Source organism: Papaver somniferum, chromosome 3, assembly GCF_003573695.1.
Source record: "Papaver somniferum cultivar HN1 chromosome 3, ASM357369v1, whole genome shotgun sequence".
NCBI classification, from domain to species: Eukaryota; Viridiplantae; Streptophyta; class Magnoliopsida; order Ranunculales; family Papaveraceae; genus Papaver; species Papaver somniferum.
In genome coordinates, this window is record NC_039360.1 from 138,393,821 (window position 1) to 138,407,324 (window position 13,504).

The window sequence follows — 13,504 nt, forward strand, 5'->3', positions numbered from 1 at the left end:
CCTGGAAATATTCTCATGATCCTACATCAGCCTCATTGCCCAATACAATTATGATTAATATGGTTGACACAGTAAGGGCCTGTTTGGTAGTGTTTTTGGAAAATGTTATCATAATTCATGAAACCTATTTTGAGGCATACTCATTTTTTTTGAGGCATACTCATCCATTATATTATCTAGGTGGGTTTATAAGGGGTGTCTAAAGGTAGTGTAATTACCTATATATCCCTAAATAATTTCAATTTGTCATAGTTCCCTTATACTCAAAAACCTAAAATTAAAAATCAAAATAAACTTTAAACTTAAACATCTAGGACTCCAATTCAATAAAGAAATTAATCAAACAAAGGAAACACGAATCGAACTGAGCGATGTTGGAATGCGAAATCCAAATCTCAATTGTTGTTAGATGTATTTTAGAATGTATGCGTAACAAACCCATCTTGTTTTTGATTGATTTTATTTTGTTTGATCGGTAGAATATGATTTCAAAGATGAAATTAGGGTTTTCAGAAGATCAGTTCGGCTGATCTTGCAGTATCAATTTTGAGCCGAACTTAGTGTATGATTTAGAGAAACACTATGTTCGGCTAATGCGACTTTACAATATTTTCAGCCGAACCTCAATTTTCCAGCCGAACCTCAATTTTTCAAGACGAACCTAGTGGATGATTCAGTTTCTGAGTGAAGTTCGGTTGATAACTTTTGAGCTGAACCTCTGTTTTTTTGAAATTATACCTAGGTTCGGCTGATAACTTATCAGCCGAACTGTTCATCTGGTCAGCAAATCTGGGTTTTAAAAATTCAATTTTTTGGCAGATTCAACTTATAAAAGGAAATTTAACCTCGATAGAAGTTTACCTCTGATTTGAATCACACATTTTAGTCACTTCTAATCACTAAAATCTCAAAAGTCAAAACCCAAACCTTTTTTCTTCACTTCTTCTTCTTCCTCTCAAAAATCCCAACTCTCTCACATAAATTTGATTTTTCTACTAATTCACCACTAATAATTTAATGTTTAATCAATCCTTAAAATTCATAATTAATCGATTCAAATCATAATCATTTACACTAATTATATAAGGGTAGTTATGTCATTATCAAAAATGGTGGATGAGGGGTGATGTTGTTTTTTATTTAATGACCCTATTTTGGCATTATCTTTTATGCCTCAATAAAAATCTAGTATGCCTCAAAATAGGTTTCAAATTCATTTGTAATTGTTTTTGTGAAGGAATAGTCTCACATTGCTTAGACCCTTAGCCTAGATCCACTATATAGTTGTATGGGCCACTCCACTCATTGTCAATTGGTTTTGACTTGGAAGTCCGTACAGTTATTTGACATGGTATCAGAGCTAGGTAGGCGCGTCAAACGACGTGACCCGTATTAGTCAAACGACGTACGAAGGTCCACGTGTAGAGCCAAGTCTAACGACTTAGTGCCCTACACGTGAGGGAGCGTGTGAAGGAATAGTCTCACATTGCTTATACCCTTAGCTTAAATCCACTATATAGTTGTATGTATATGCACTAACACGATTGTTATATGCATTACCTTGGATGTAACTTAGAATTGATCTTTGAAAATATGTTTTCAAAATTTCATAGCGAATATCCTTTTTAGTCTAAAAGAAAATGAAAACAAGAAAAATGATATGTTTTGAAAACTGCCAAATAACTGTATGGGCTTCCAACTCAAAACCAATTGGCAATGAGTAGAATGGTCCATACAACTATATAGAACAACATAATGGTGAACAACATGTATATGCCCTGTAAATTTGTTCTAGTTGTAAAAAAGAATTTTGCTCACCAGGTGATGATACCTGTGAGTAGTGACCTGAGTTTGAAACTCATCAACACCAAAAAATTTACCGATCGAAAAAAAAGATCCTCTTCGGCAAGTCCCGAATTGCATACTTACATTAATTACCTAAAGGGAAATCCAAAGTCACTCTTCCCTCGTTCTTTATCTTTTTTTTTACAGTTGATTAGATTGAGTCGTAATGTTACTTATGAATCGAAGTTAGATGATGCATTACCAATCCACAAATAATAAGTCATATAATGGTAGGTTAGAGAGAGAGGAATCGACGGGAAGAGAGAGGAAGCTTGCAGGCTGTAAAAACGATTTTATTCCGTTTTCCTTTTCTCGTGTAAATTTTTTGTTTTATAAAACAAATTTTAAAAACAGTTCTCTGCCAAATGTGTTTTCAGCCGTTTTCTGTTTTCAGTGTTTCCGAAAACAGAAAACTCTTCTTAACTTTTGAACAACCACATTCTTAAGTTTCTAAGGACCTGTTTGGTACAATTTTCGAAAACAAATTTGAATACAGTCAGTTTCTTAGGACCTGTTTTGAAAACATACCCTTTTTTCTTGTTTTCATTCCCTAGAAGTTGTGGTAGGATAAAAACTGACTGTATCTTCTCCTATAAGGCAGATTCATATTGCAAGGGAGACATTAGAGACAGAGAAGAAGATATTTATCACTATTTTATACAACCATGTCAATTTAGCTACACTCGTAAAACTTCACATACATTTGTAAGAATGAAGGTTTATGATAAAGCAAAAATGTACAGGCAGGGCTGTACATATTACTATACATGAGATGAACCGTAAAAAATATATTGACAACAAGCTGAATAATTGAGTTATTTACCATCTCTAGGAGACTGACTTGGGTCAAAACCACTCTACCATGCAACTAGGGTAGAAACCAACCTCAGTTGCAACAGTAGAAACAGCATTAAGTTCTTTCTGGACTTTACGTCTCTGGTAGAATACTGAGCATGCAAGCGATGTACACTTCACTCCACTTTCTATGATCCAGTCTCCGCCTCCACAATGGCCACATATCTGTTGGACAACACCCGTACACAGCTGAAAGTTATAACACAAGGAAAACTGCAACCGACAGCAGGTACACTTTCGGGTTTGACAACACTAGCGCTAACATTAGAAATCCTGGAGACGTCTAGCCATTTAAGAGCTAACATAGAAATCCTATAATGGCCATGATCTATCAAGCCAATGTAGCATGCTTGGGATAAGAGTTGAGACTTTCTATCAGAGGGTAGGTTTAGGCTAGGCCTGAGTATATCAGACAGGGAGATCACTTCAGTCCAAGTACCCAGCAAGCCCGACTTACAGTCCAATGTGAACATCTTAAAAAGCAATATTGTGACCGTAATTTCTAGCATCATGTACAAGAGATAAAGAATTAACTTACTGCAGCAAGGTGTTGAATATCCCTCTCTAGCTTCGAGGTTCTGCCTGTCACAGCAGCGGCCGCAGCTGGTCCTTTTCTAGAGCACTTTTCACACAAACGAGTTGATGCTTGAACTAAATCTCCACAAAGGATACAATGCTTGGAGAGATAATAGTAATCTATTCTGTTTCTTTGTCCATTTGGCGCATGGTTCTGGAGTTTACTAGTTGTCGGCCTAACTGGACGGGGGATCTCCAAAAACCACTGGTGCAAGTCTGCACCCACAAGTCCAAAAACTCGCTGTAGAGCAGGAATTATTTGTTTGGTGATGTAATAAAGATCGTTTAATCTGAAAGGAGAATCGATCTGCAAGAGATCCAACGGATCTACAACCATATCAACAAGACGTGCTCCCGGCTCCCCATGGATTACAACATAAGGTATCCGTTCAGCATATCGCGGTTCTGCTTTAGGATCAGCTCTCATTGCTTTCATGGCAACAATTGCAGCTGGAGGAAGGGAAGAGGCCCTAGCACTGTATGTACCCAAGCGGACCTCCTTCGCAAACACAAAATCTTGAAGAGAAATCCTACCACTCAGAATACGTGTCCATTGACGCTGTAAATATACTTTAACCTGAGGGGTATCAAACCAAAAAAAAGAAAGAAGAAAAAACTAAATTAGCCAACAGATCTCATAAATCATAATCGAAATACTGCAGGAAAGCGGTTGCTGTTGCTGTTTTACTGGTGGAGGAGATCACACATCATAAGCACAAATGCTGAAGTAACATATAAATTAGCCATTACCTTAAATATGTCCTGTTGTTCAAAATAAAGTCTTAGTGATTGTTCCAATGTCTTTGATACTACTCCACAACCATCTCTCCGCACAGTCTCAATACCTTTAGCGTCGAAAGAAGGTTCAGTTTGGGATGGGCTCTCATAGCTGCACCCAACATATCGTTTCTTTGTAAGGAGAAAACAGGGGTGATAAACCTTCTCCATTTTCAATGCGACAGGATATGGATTCATTGACGTAATCACAGATGCAATTTCTTGTCCAATTAAGAGAGCTTCCTTTGCTGATCGTCCTTTAAGGAGAACAAACATGCTACCAGAAAATGGATATTGTCATGTCAAGGAATCACACAGCATACAGTGTAAAGTACGAGATAAAAAGTGACAGAATATCAGCAGATGATAGACCATAAAAACAACCCATCTTATTTTGGATTTTGTTAACGCTTAGGAACCACCAATAAGATCCTGAAAGCTAAGGATTTAAGTAGTTGAATGTGCCACGACAAAAAGCACTACAGATCGTTTACTACCTCCAAGTAGTCTAGAAATTTCACACAAGTACATAAATTCCTATCAGGTGTTCCAATACCTGTCAGTATCACCATATATTACTCGGCCTTTCCATTCTTCATGTGCATTTACAAAAGAAATGGCTGTCTCCAGAGTTCTACGACCGCATTGCACAATACTATCAGCAAGCTCAGCACAAGGCATGCGGCCACTAAAGCCAGCAGCCGTATAACCATAAGTTACGTTGGCAATAAGCTTCAGAGCAAGCTGTCTTGCATTAAATATCTGTCCGGAAAAGATAAAAAATAACACTCCATCAGCTTATAACTTAATATTCATGCCAACAACTTGAATCAAGAGCGGCTAAGACTTGTGGAGAGCCTCAGTGAAACCCGCTGCAGTGATTGGCACATATTGCTCGGCCATGGTCCAAAGTGGATGAAATGACATCAATAGGGGCAAACTCGAAGGAGAAAAATCAAGGTCAGTAAGTACTACCCACCCTAGACAGAACTTGTTGTGAAGGTGTCAATTTCTTCATTGCTTGCTTCACCATGATTCTAGTTGATAAAATTTCCTCCAACAGACGGGGTAGCACACCTTTTCGGATCTGTAATGAACAAACAAATGTTGCTGATACCATGAATAAGTTGGATGAAGTGTAACCCATAATACCACCAAGACTACACTGGCCACTAAATTGTTGGAGAGGCGATTAAGAAGAATCATGTGTGAAAACATACCTTTGAAGTTACATACATGACACCATTAGGAGTGAGCATTATTTGATCCTTCAAATTTGCCAAGAGTTGGGGATCTGGCACATACTTGCTGACACCAAGTGTATTTTCTTTGGAAGGAATGACTTTACCAAGGCATGTCGAGAAGCAGAGGTTATATGCGATTATCATAGATGGATAAAGAGACTGAAAATCCAAAACAACAACTGGATCCGCATAAAAACCAGATTCAGGCTCCATTACAAGAGGTAGACACTCCATTGCAGGTTGGGAAGCTACCTGATAAAAATTCGACTTGATCAGCCAATCCCAAATAACATTTACGACATTAGGTACTTCACCTCAAAAACACATTGCACACTGGATCCAAATTTAAGAAATATTGGCAATTTATACACTGTTAGTGTAAAAGCTTTCGTCAGTAATTCTCAATATGTACTTTGTAAAGTGAAGTATCTTGGAATACGCCCAGTAGAAGAAGAAAATGGAGTAGATTTGGCATGGCTGAACCTGAGTTCACCCTGAAATAAAACTCACATAATACAAAAAACAGACTTATGATGAGAAGGCAGAAAACCTGTTGGTTCCCAGGCGAGATGGCAAGGTAGTTCTGTGTATGTGCTAATCGCAGAAGCATAGATTCAACACGATACTGGGATCCTCGAGAAAGAACCGAGAAAAAGTCAATGCCGAAAACGCGAGCAAGCTCTGATGTTCGATTTATCTGCAAAAGTACAAAATCTAAACACATGGGGTCTACAAGTAATTTAATATAGCTAAGACAACTATAGCATTAATCGTTTCATATTTCAGTATGTTAAGTCATTGTCAACAGGTTTTGTGGCGTATATTGCGACCAAACGTTGACTTACCAAATCATGCTTATTCATTATCTCAAGGTTCAGCTTCGCTCTTCCTAAGACATACTCGATGCAACGAAATCTCGCTCGTCCAGGACCACTTGAAAACCACTGTGTCAATATTCTGAAAGGAATGGACGGGATTTTGCGCCTCACCACTGCCTCAGCTACAGCCTCAATGGTATACATATTAAGCTTGATATCTCCTCGCATCAGCCGCCAAAAATTTAGAACAATTCTTCCATCCACATGCACACCACTGGCATGAGTGCGACCCCATTCATCACCAATTATTGCATCCTCGAGAACAATCATCTCGGACATCAGTGCTTCAGGTAGCAAATTATCTGGTATCTCTTTTGCAGGAGAAGCCGGATTTCCAGATGGAGTTTTATTATTAGGAGTAGGCATCCTAGATATGCTACTCAATAGACCTAGACCAAAATGCGCAGCCCTTTCAGCTAAATAGCCAATTGAACCACCTTGAATTTCCCAACCCAACAAAACATCTGGATCATACAATCTAATTATTTTCACGAAATGGTGGAACAAGAGTTTCTCTTCAGAGACAGTAACCACCTTACAGCCAGATATCCCATCAAGATTCCTACAGTAGCAAAAGACCCATGAAAGATTAAGAATACAATTAACATTCAGATTTATAAAAACCTAAGATGAGATAAAATAATTTAATGCACATCTATAAGTAAAATTACTAACCTCCTACATGATTCTCCAATGTTAGTTCTCAAAAGCACAAAAGCTTCAGGAACATGATCATTATCCTCCTGAATTGCAAGAGAAATAACATTGATGGCATCAAACCGAGGATCCGGGCGAAGATCTCCTCTTGATTCAGTGTGAATCTGTTAACCAGAACAAAATCAAGTACATGAAAACTTGGAGCAAGCGAACATTGCAAGACAAATATATTGTGCAAATGGTCAATCTCCAGACATGATACTCCAGTAAGTAATACTAGCAGCCAGCAGCTGAAGTTTTTAGGGATGATCTGCTACAACATAACCTTCATAAAAGTGGAGGCTAACTTACATTTTTAATACGTACAACGTTGAATAGAACTTAGTAGCCATCCTCACTTTCAAGGATAGAGGTCTCATCACCCCAAAAACACGTAACTCATATTCTAGATGCTATACAAAAGTATGCACTAAAAAGGTAGAATGCAAATGACAAAATAAATAATACCTCTATGCTCAACAAAGTTAGCTGCTGGCCAGCACCAACACTAGCAGGATCCCGAAAGCCAGTTTGGCTGAGAGGAGTAAGCTTCGACCTTCTATCTGGGCCTGAAATCTGAGAGACATCTTGCCAGGTTTCGATGAGCTCTTTTTCTTTTAAACTACTCTGTTCAAGACATGTTTTATTTGGATGACAGACAACAGTTTCTGCCTTAAGGGATGGAGGGTCTTCTTTCCTCGATGGATCCAAAAATGGTTCCGCACACAACTCGATTTCTGGTTCACGTGATTTCTCATGAAGAACACCAGCCGGAAACCCTTGTGTGTTTTTCCTACGTAACTCATGGGGTTTTGGGGACTCGGGCAACATTGTCACATTTTCCTCCTGTGAAAATCCATGACCATCACTGTGTTTAGAAGATGATTCTGGCAGTGATAATTGGACATTCGTCTCCGGGGTACCTAAATTCCGAGGGAGAAAAAACTTAGATCAGAGGAGTGACCTTCTAACCGACATGACCTGCTCATAGATAGTCATTCTTCATACCTGGCTTGTCATCTGCAGAATTTTGCAGTTGCGGATGCGAAAGCCAATTTTGAACACTATCCACAGAAGGTGGCGAAAATACAGTTGTCAGTAAGTATAAGACTGAACCATCATTCTGGTAAAGAGTAGGAACACCAGTAACAGTTTCTTTACGAAAATTTAGAACAGACTTGCACTGATCTTCTTTCTTCTCTTGGCAGTAGCCTGAAAAAAAATGGGAGAATCCCAGCTGTAAAAAGGAAAAAGATGAAAGAAAGCAAAAAAAAGCTATGCAACAACAACACAGGTACGAGTGACAGCATCCAACATAGAGACCTCAACATCACACCCAGGTATGGGATGTTAGACAAAGATTAAGAACCAAACAGATGGGTCATGGAGAAGAAAACGCAACACTCTAGGTAGAAGGAGACGTATATCTGACTAGACAAATTTGGTGGAAGAGTTGGCTAGAAAGTTAAATGAGTTTGGTTTCATCTTCCTCAATTTTCTTAAGGAAACTGACAAACATTAGAGGATAATGGAGACTGCAGTGCGACCATCAATATCCTACATGAGCACCAATACGTGTCAGACATGGAAAATTCTAAAACCTGCTGTCCCCTTGTTATATAGAAGATGAGCAATCTTTTGTTAAAGATCGACTATATGCATCGTATTAATTTTAGCACAGTCCAAGAGTAACGTGAAAACCTAAATTTCCACCTGACACGTACAAATCAAGCATGGAACCTGTAGAAGTCCCTTCGCAGTAAAAGATAAATTGTTTATATCAAACCTTGATATGACAGGTCGTCAGATAAGCCTTTGATCTCATCTATCATACAGGGTTTCTTGCTTAAGATCCCTTCAGAAGGCCCTCCTTTACTCTCAACGGATTTGTATAACGAACTATCATGTATTGACAAACAGGTAGGTCTCTCCTGTTCAACACTGGCATGATTGTCAACCTGCGCCGGATTCACATCCACTGCAGTAATTGGATTTTTGCAAGTGTTAAATATGACTCCAGGTACCCGCTGTAATGTTGGGCAATCGCCCTGGTTATAATCTTCCACGGATCTTGAGCTGGAATCATGAGGCAAATGACAGAGGTCTGAGAACCTAAAAATTCCACTTACAGCAGAAGCTCCTACATGCACTTTATCACTTGGTCTCACCTGAAAACCGAAGATTCCCAATTCACTGCAATGTGGGCACATATTCCTTGAGTAATATATCACTACAACTAAAAAATTGCACAAGTCCGGGAACAATACCTCTGATGAGCATGTTGAACGAAATGAACTACTTCCGTGAGTTGGAACTGGTTCTCCATCATGCACCGTATGAAATTCTAGCTGCTTTGGACAGAGATATGCCTCCGCTTTAAGGTCCTTTGATGAAAGAATCTTCTTTGCTTCAGAATTTCCACATGGCTGAATTCCGGTGCGTCGCTTTTTCCTCATTAAATCCCTTACGGAACTTCCAGTTAGCTGCTTTCCTTCTTTTAAACTGGAAATAGGTGTACTATTATTGGTTGTGGATACTTCACAGATTTCGTCAATTTTGTTTCCAGATGAAGAATGGGAAGAGGTATGATGTATCATGTCAGCACATGAATCAGCAGAGTTAAAACACTCTAAATCATTGTCTAACTTTTCCTCATTGGAAAAAGGTAAGGATCCCCATAACCTTTTGGTCTTTTTCATCTTACTATCAAGGTGTACGCCTTTTTGTTCGCGTACCTGGTATGAAGGTCCTTCCAATTCATTACTTATCTTTTTTTCATTTGTATTACCAACATGATCAACTGGGTTATCATCATGCGAACCATCTACTTGAGGAATGGTATTTTCTGACGATGTTTGGCATAGAGAGCTACGAACCGGAGATGCGACCATTCGATCTTTGAAATCCTCATCATAAGCCACGTGGTCAACTGAATCAAGTATGTCTTGACATTCTTTTTGGGATTCGCTCTCATGATCCAAATTAGCGTTTTCTAAGACCCTGTCTATTTTCTCTTTGGGGATAAAGGGACTAAGAACCAACTCATGGACAAATTCATCATCTGTGTCTAAGTCATTTGCTGCTTGAGATGAAGCAAGCCACCGCAAAATTTCAAGGGTTTCCGTATCTGTTATCTGGAAATGAAAATGATATTAGGCACGCTTAAGACATAGAGATTGGTTTTAAATAATCAAATCTAGCAAATTATGATACAATTATTTGAGGGTAAGAACATCAAAAACCATGAGAGGTCACCTTAGAATCTGAGGTCTCAGGCATTTCAGATGTTAGCAATCCCTCATCACCTGGTACCAGTTCATGTTCACCCTGACCCTGTTTGCATGGTGATCTTCCAGCATCTGCGGGAAAGTTTTCATTAACTTCTTCAGGACACTTCGAAGATTCTCCTGAGTCGACCAAGTTGCCGACATCAGTTAAAGATCTTACAGAGAGCATGAAATTTTCAGCCTCTGCCGATGGAGTATTTTGATAGGATGACGCCTTATCAGTTTTCCTGCACATATTCCAGAATGCAGTCTCGAGTTCGTGCCCGTGTGAAAAAGTTTGCAGCACGTGTTCAGGAAGTGGCTTGCTAGGATCGGGAGATATCGGCGCTTCATGCAAACCCGTTCTTTCATACTCCTCCTAAGTCAGGAAAGTTCTTTTATAAAACATTAGAGAAAGCAAATCTTCACACATCAGAGAGACAAGATTACAGCAACATACCTCCCAAATTGGTATGAGTGATTGAACCATTTTCACATCTGGTCGAGTCTGAGACATAGATGAGTATAGCTTCAGCTGTTGATTCAGAATCTCTGCACATTAAACACACAGAATACCATGTAAACTTCATCTCATATACAACGGATAAGTGAACATTTCTATTGAACGAGTATCAAGAAATCAGGCGTACCATCCACAATCGCATCTCCCTCAAGCTGACAAATGCTTTGACGCTTACTGAGGTCAAGACCTTTATCAAACGAGCCACAATGCTCCATAGGATAAGGCCACATCCACCCACTGGGAATTGTGGAAGATATCCAAATTGGAGAACCCAGAAATGCATCATTACTTGGGTCTGCCTAATGGAAATTTCCACAGCCAAATTATTATAATAATAATTATTATTATTATCAGAATTTACAAGCATAGCAGATGATAAGAATCCTCAGTATGCATACAAGTAACTAAATTGGTTAGGAAAGGGACCTGAAAGTTAGCAGAAGCACTGGTTATCTTCTCTGTAACATTTTGATTCTGGTCATTAGAGTGATCCCTTTTTGGGGTGAAACCATCAGGTAAAGGATGGCGGAACTTCACCTTTGATACGTGTAGCTGACCCATTCCATACAAGTTGTGGTCGATCTACAAATTTACAAAAGTAACATAGGAATCATCTACTTTTTTGCCCAAGTTCATGGTATAAAGAAGATAGCACCAATTCTATAAGTTACTACTCTATCTTTGCCTATATAGACAACATCAACTATCGAGATAATAATTTTCCTAACCATAAACTGAAGCAGGAAAGGAATATGTGATTCATACGGCTGGAAACTTTTATCCAATATTGCACCATCCTGCAAACAAGTAGTTTCAGACTTCAGTTGACAAATATAAATTTTGCACAAGTAAGCAACCTCAAGTAAAGCATTAAAAATTAAATCATACTGGTGAACAGCAACAGCCAGATAATCCAGGTGAAAGATGTTTAAGACCAACATTAGCAGAACAAGGGGGGTTCATACTCAGTATGATTCAAATAATCAGTAGTGCATATTCAGCATATTATATGTACCATTATTCCAACAATTATGCAAGCAAACATCAAATGAAATATTCATGAAACAATTAAAAGCCCAAAGAGTCACAACACAAGTTTTCTTGGATACCAAAAGGAGTTTAGCAACGCGAGCAACTTCGTGCGGGTAATATCTTTACTATGTCAAGGTCCTTCTACGATAGAGAAAATAAAACCAATCTCAACAAAAGTAGAACCATCAGGATACAAGTATATTTTTACAAATAGCTCCTCCGTGGGATGGTAACCGTAAAACTTCCTTGCTCGTACCAAACTGCAACCATGCACATGTTGTCTTCTATTACCAGCACTTCCCTTAAACTGAAAAGATTTCAGAATACAACCTCCATTTAATATATAATCAATCAGTACTAATAAACAACATATGAATGCTAAAAACAAAACATAACCTTTCAGAGGCGCAGATACCTTTAAAGCCTTTTCGATTGCACTAGATATGAGCCTTAAATATTTGTCACCTATAATTTAGACGAATTGAAAACAAAATGTCCATAAAGTGAGAACAAGAAATAGCAGTGTTTGATATTCAAGAAAGCTACGAGATCAGCAGCAATTTGATAACCTTCTTCAGGTGTTTCCAGTGAGATATCTGAACAGGATATATACAGATAAGGTAAAGCCTACAAAAAAAGACAATTACCATGAGTCAAAATGCATTTAATTATTAGCACTTTCTCTAATCATACAGATATATGATCCAATTAGATGAATGAATAACTTGTCATACTTATTAATAACTTTTGAACTCAATAACTTTGGACACTCTTTACTTTTGAATTCAGTAACTCCCTTATGAAGGGATACTACCTACCTAATCCTAAACCCTAAAAGCAAACTTGTTAGAAGAATGTGAAGAAAAAAAAACATCCCGATTAGGAACTCTAAAAATCGGAAACTCTTCTAAACTACTAGTAACTTCCAATTCTAACCATTGATACTCTCCTGTATCACATTACGATTTAGGTAAAGCTATGGAAATGCACTGTGTACCTTGTTTGAATTCTACTTTTGTAAACTTAAGGAACTATCGGAATACAGATTTGAATGCTAAATTTGAATAATAAAGAAATGGTAAAGAGAACTTACACGATGTACGTGCAAGCAGGTTTTCTGACCAGCAGGAGTAGAACCGAAAATTCGTATAACTGGAACTTCATTCACTACTCCACCTTTAAGTCGCAACAAATTATGATGATCATCAAAATAATTAACAGATACCCTAATATTCAGAAAAAAAAAAAAAAAACATTACAACAGAATCAAAACATTTTTTAAGTGGAGAAGAGTAGAGTTACCTTGAAAACTACTGTAAGAAATATCTAGGTCTGTAATTGGAGGCGACATATAATGATCGATTGAAACAATTCGAACGCTGAAAATGTTCGATTCTGATTTCGGTTTCTCCATCTTAATTTATGTTTAGAAGATTGTCAGTGGAAACGTGAATTTAAAATTAGGGAAATGAAATTTGGGTTTTTAGTGAGAGAGATTCAGTTTTTTAGACTCCGTTGGCGCCTGTTTTAGGGCATTATATAGATGGTAGTGGTACGCGTCCCAGCTGAGTTCCCCAAGGGAGCCGCAGTGACATATATATACCCGGATCTGCACCTCCTTGGTTTAGATCAAGGTTCGAAAACGAAAATGCTATCCCAAATTTTTCTTGGCTAGGGACAATATGGCAAATGGCGAAATTTTTGATTTGCCATGCCATATGTGTTTCTCGGCTATAGCAAGACCGGCAACTTGATAATGATAAAATATACTTGCTACTTGTTGGTTTCATGGATAAAATTTTATCCATAAAA

General features: G+C 38.2%; 1 protein-coding gene across 2 annotated transcripts; it reads right to left on the minus strand.

Annotated features, from left to right (window-relative positions):
* Window positions 1–2,475: 2,475 nt before the first annotated feature.
* Window positions 2,476–13,242, minus strand: LOC113357497 (DNA polymerase zeta catalytic subunit-like). 2 transcript variants are annotated; one of them, XM_026600908.1, is made up of 24 exons: window positions 12,995–13,242; window positions 12,786–12,868; window positions 12,262–12,319; window positions 12,108–12,157; window positions 11,887–11,999; window positions 11,770–11,812; window positions 11,389–11,457; window positions 11,198–11,242; window positions 10,788–10,959; window positions 10,598–10,689; window positions 10,127–10,516; window positions 9,139–10,005; window positions 8,658–9,039; window positions 7,880–8,083; window positions 7,340–7,794; window positions 6,851–6,996; window positions 6,143–6,737; window positions 5,848–5,994; window positions 5,274–5,549; window positions 5,033–5,140; window positions 4,610–4,815; window positions 4,027–4,330; window positions 3,239–3,853; window positions 2,476–2,865 (listed from the first exon to the last, which is right to left on the minus strand). In XM_026600908.1, exons 1-24 carry the CDS (start codon window positions 13,104–13,106, stop codon window positions 2,692–2,694), a joined length of 5,706 nt encoding a protein of 1,901 aa, XP_026456693.1. In that variant the 5' UTR covers window positions 13,107–13,242; the 3' UTR covers window positions 2,476–2,691. The 2 variants fall into 2 exon arrangements, with proteins under 2 accessions (XP_026456693.1, XP_026456692.1); XM_026600907.1 differs by having other exon boundaries at window positions 11,087–11,242.
* Between the last annotated feature and the right edge of the window lie 262 nt (window positions 13,243–13,504).

Bases quoted from the DNA above. Each gene is read 5' to 3' on its own strand.
- LOC113357497 (XM_026600907.1), bottom strand. From the start codon at position 13,106: ATGGAGAAACCGAAATCAGAATCGAACATTTTCAGCGTTCGAATTGTT. The intron at 12,869-12,994 runs GTAACTCTACTC...TGCGACTTAAAG, and splicing joins TTCTTACAGTAGTTTTCAAG to GTGGAGTAGTGAATGAAGTT. The intron at 6,997-7,339 runs GTATTATTTATT...TCTGGTTAACAG, and splicing joins TAACTTTGTTGAGCATAGAG to ATTCACACTGAATCAAGAGG.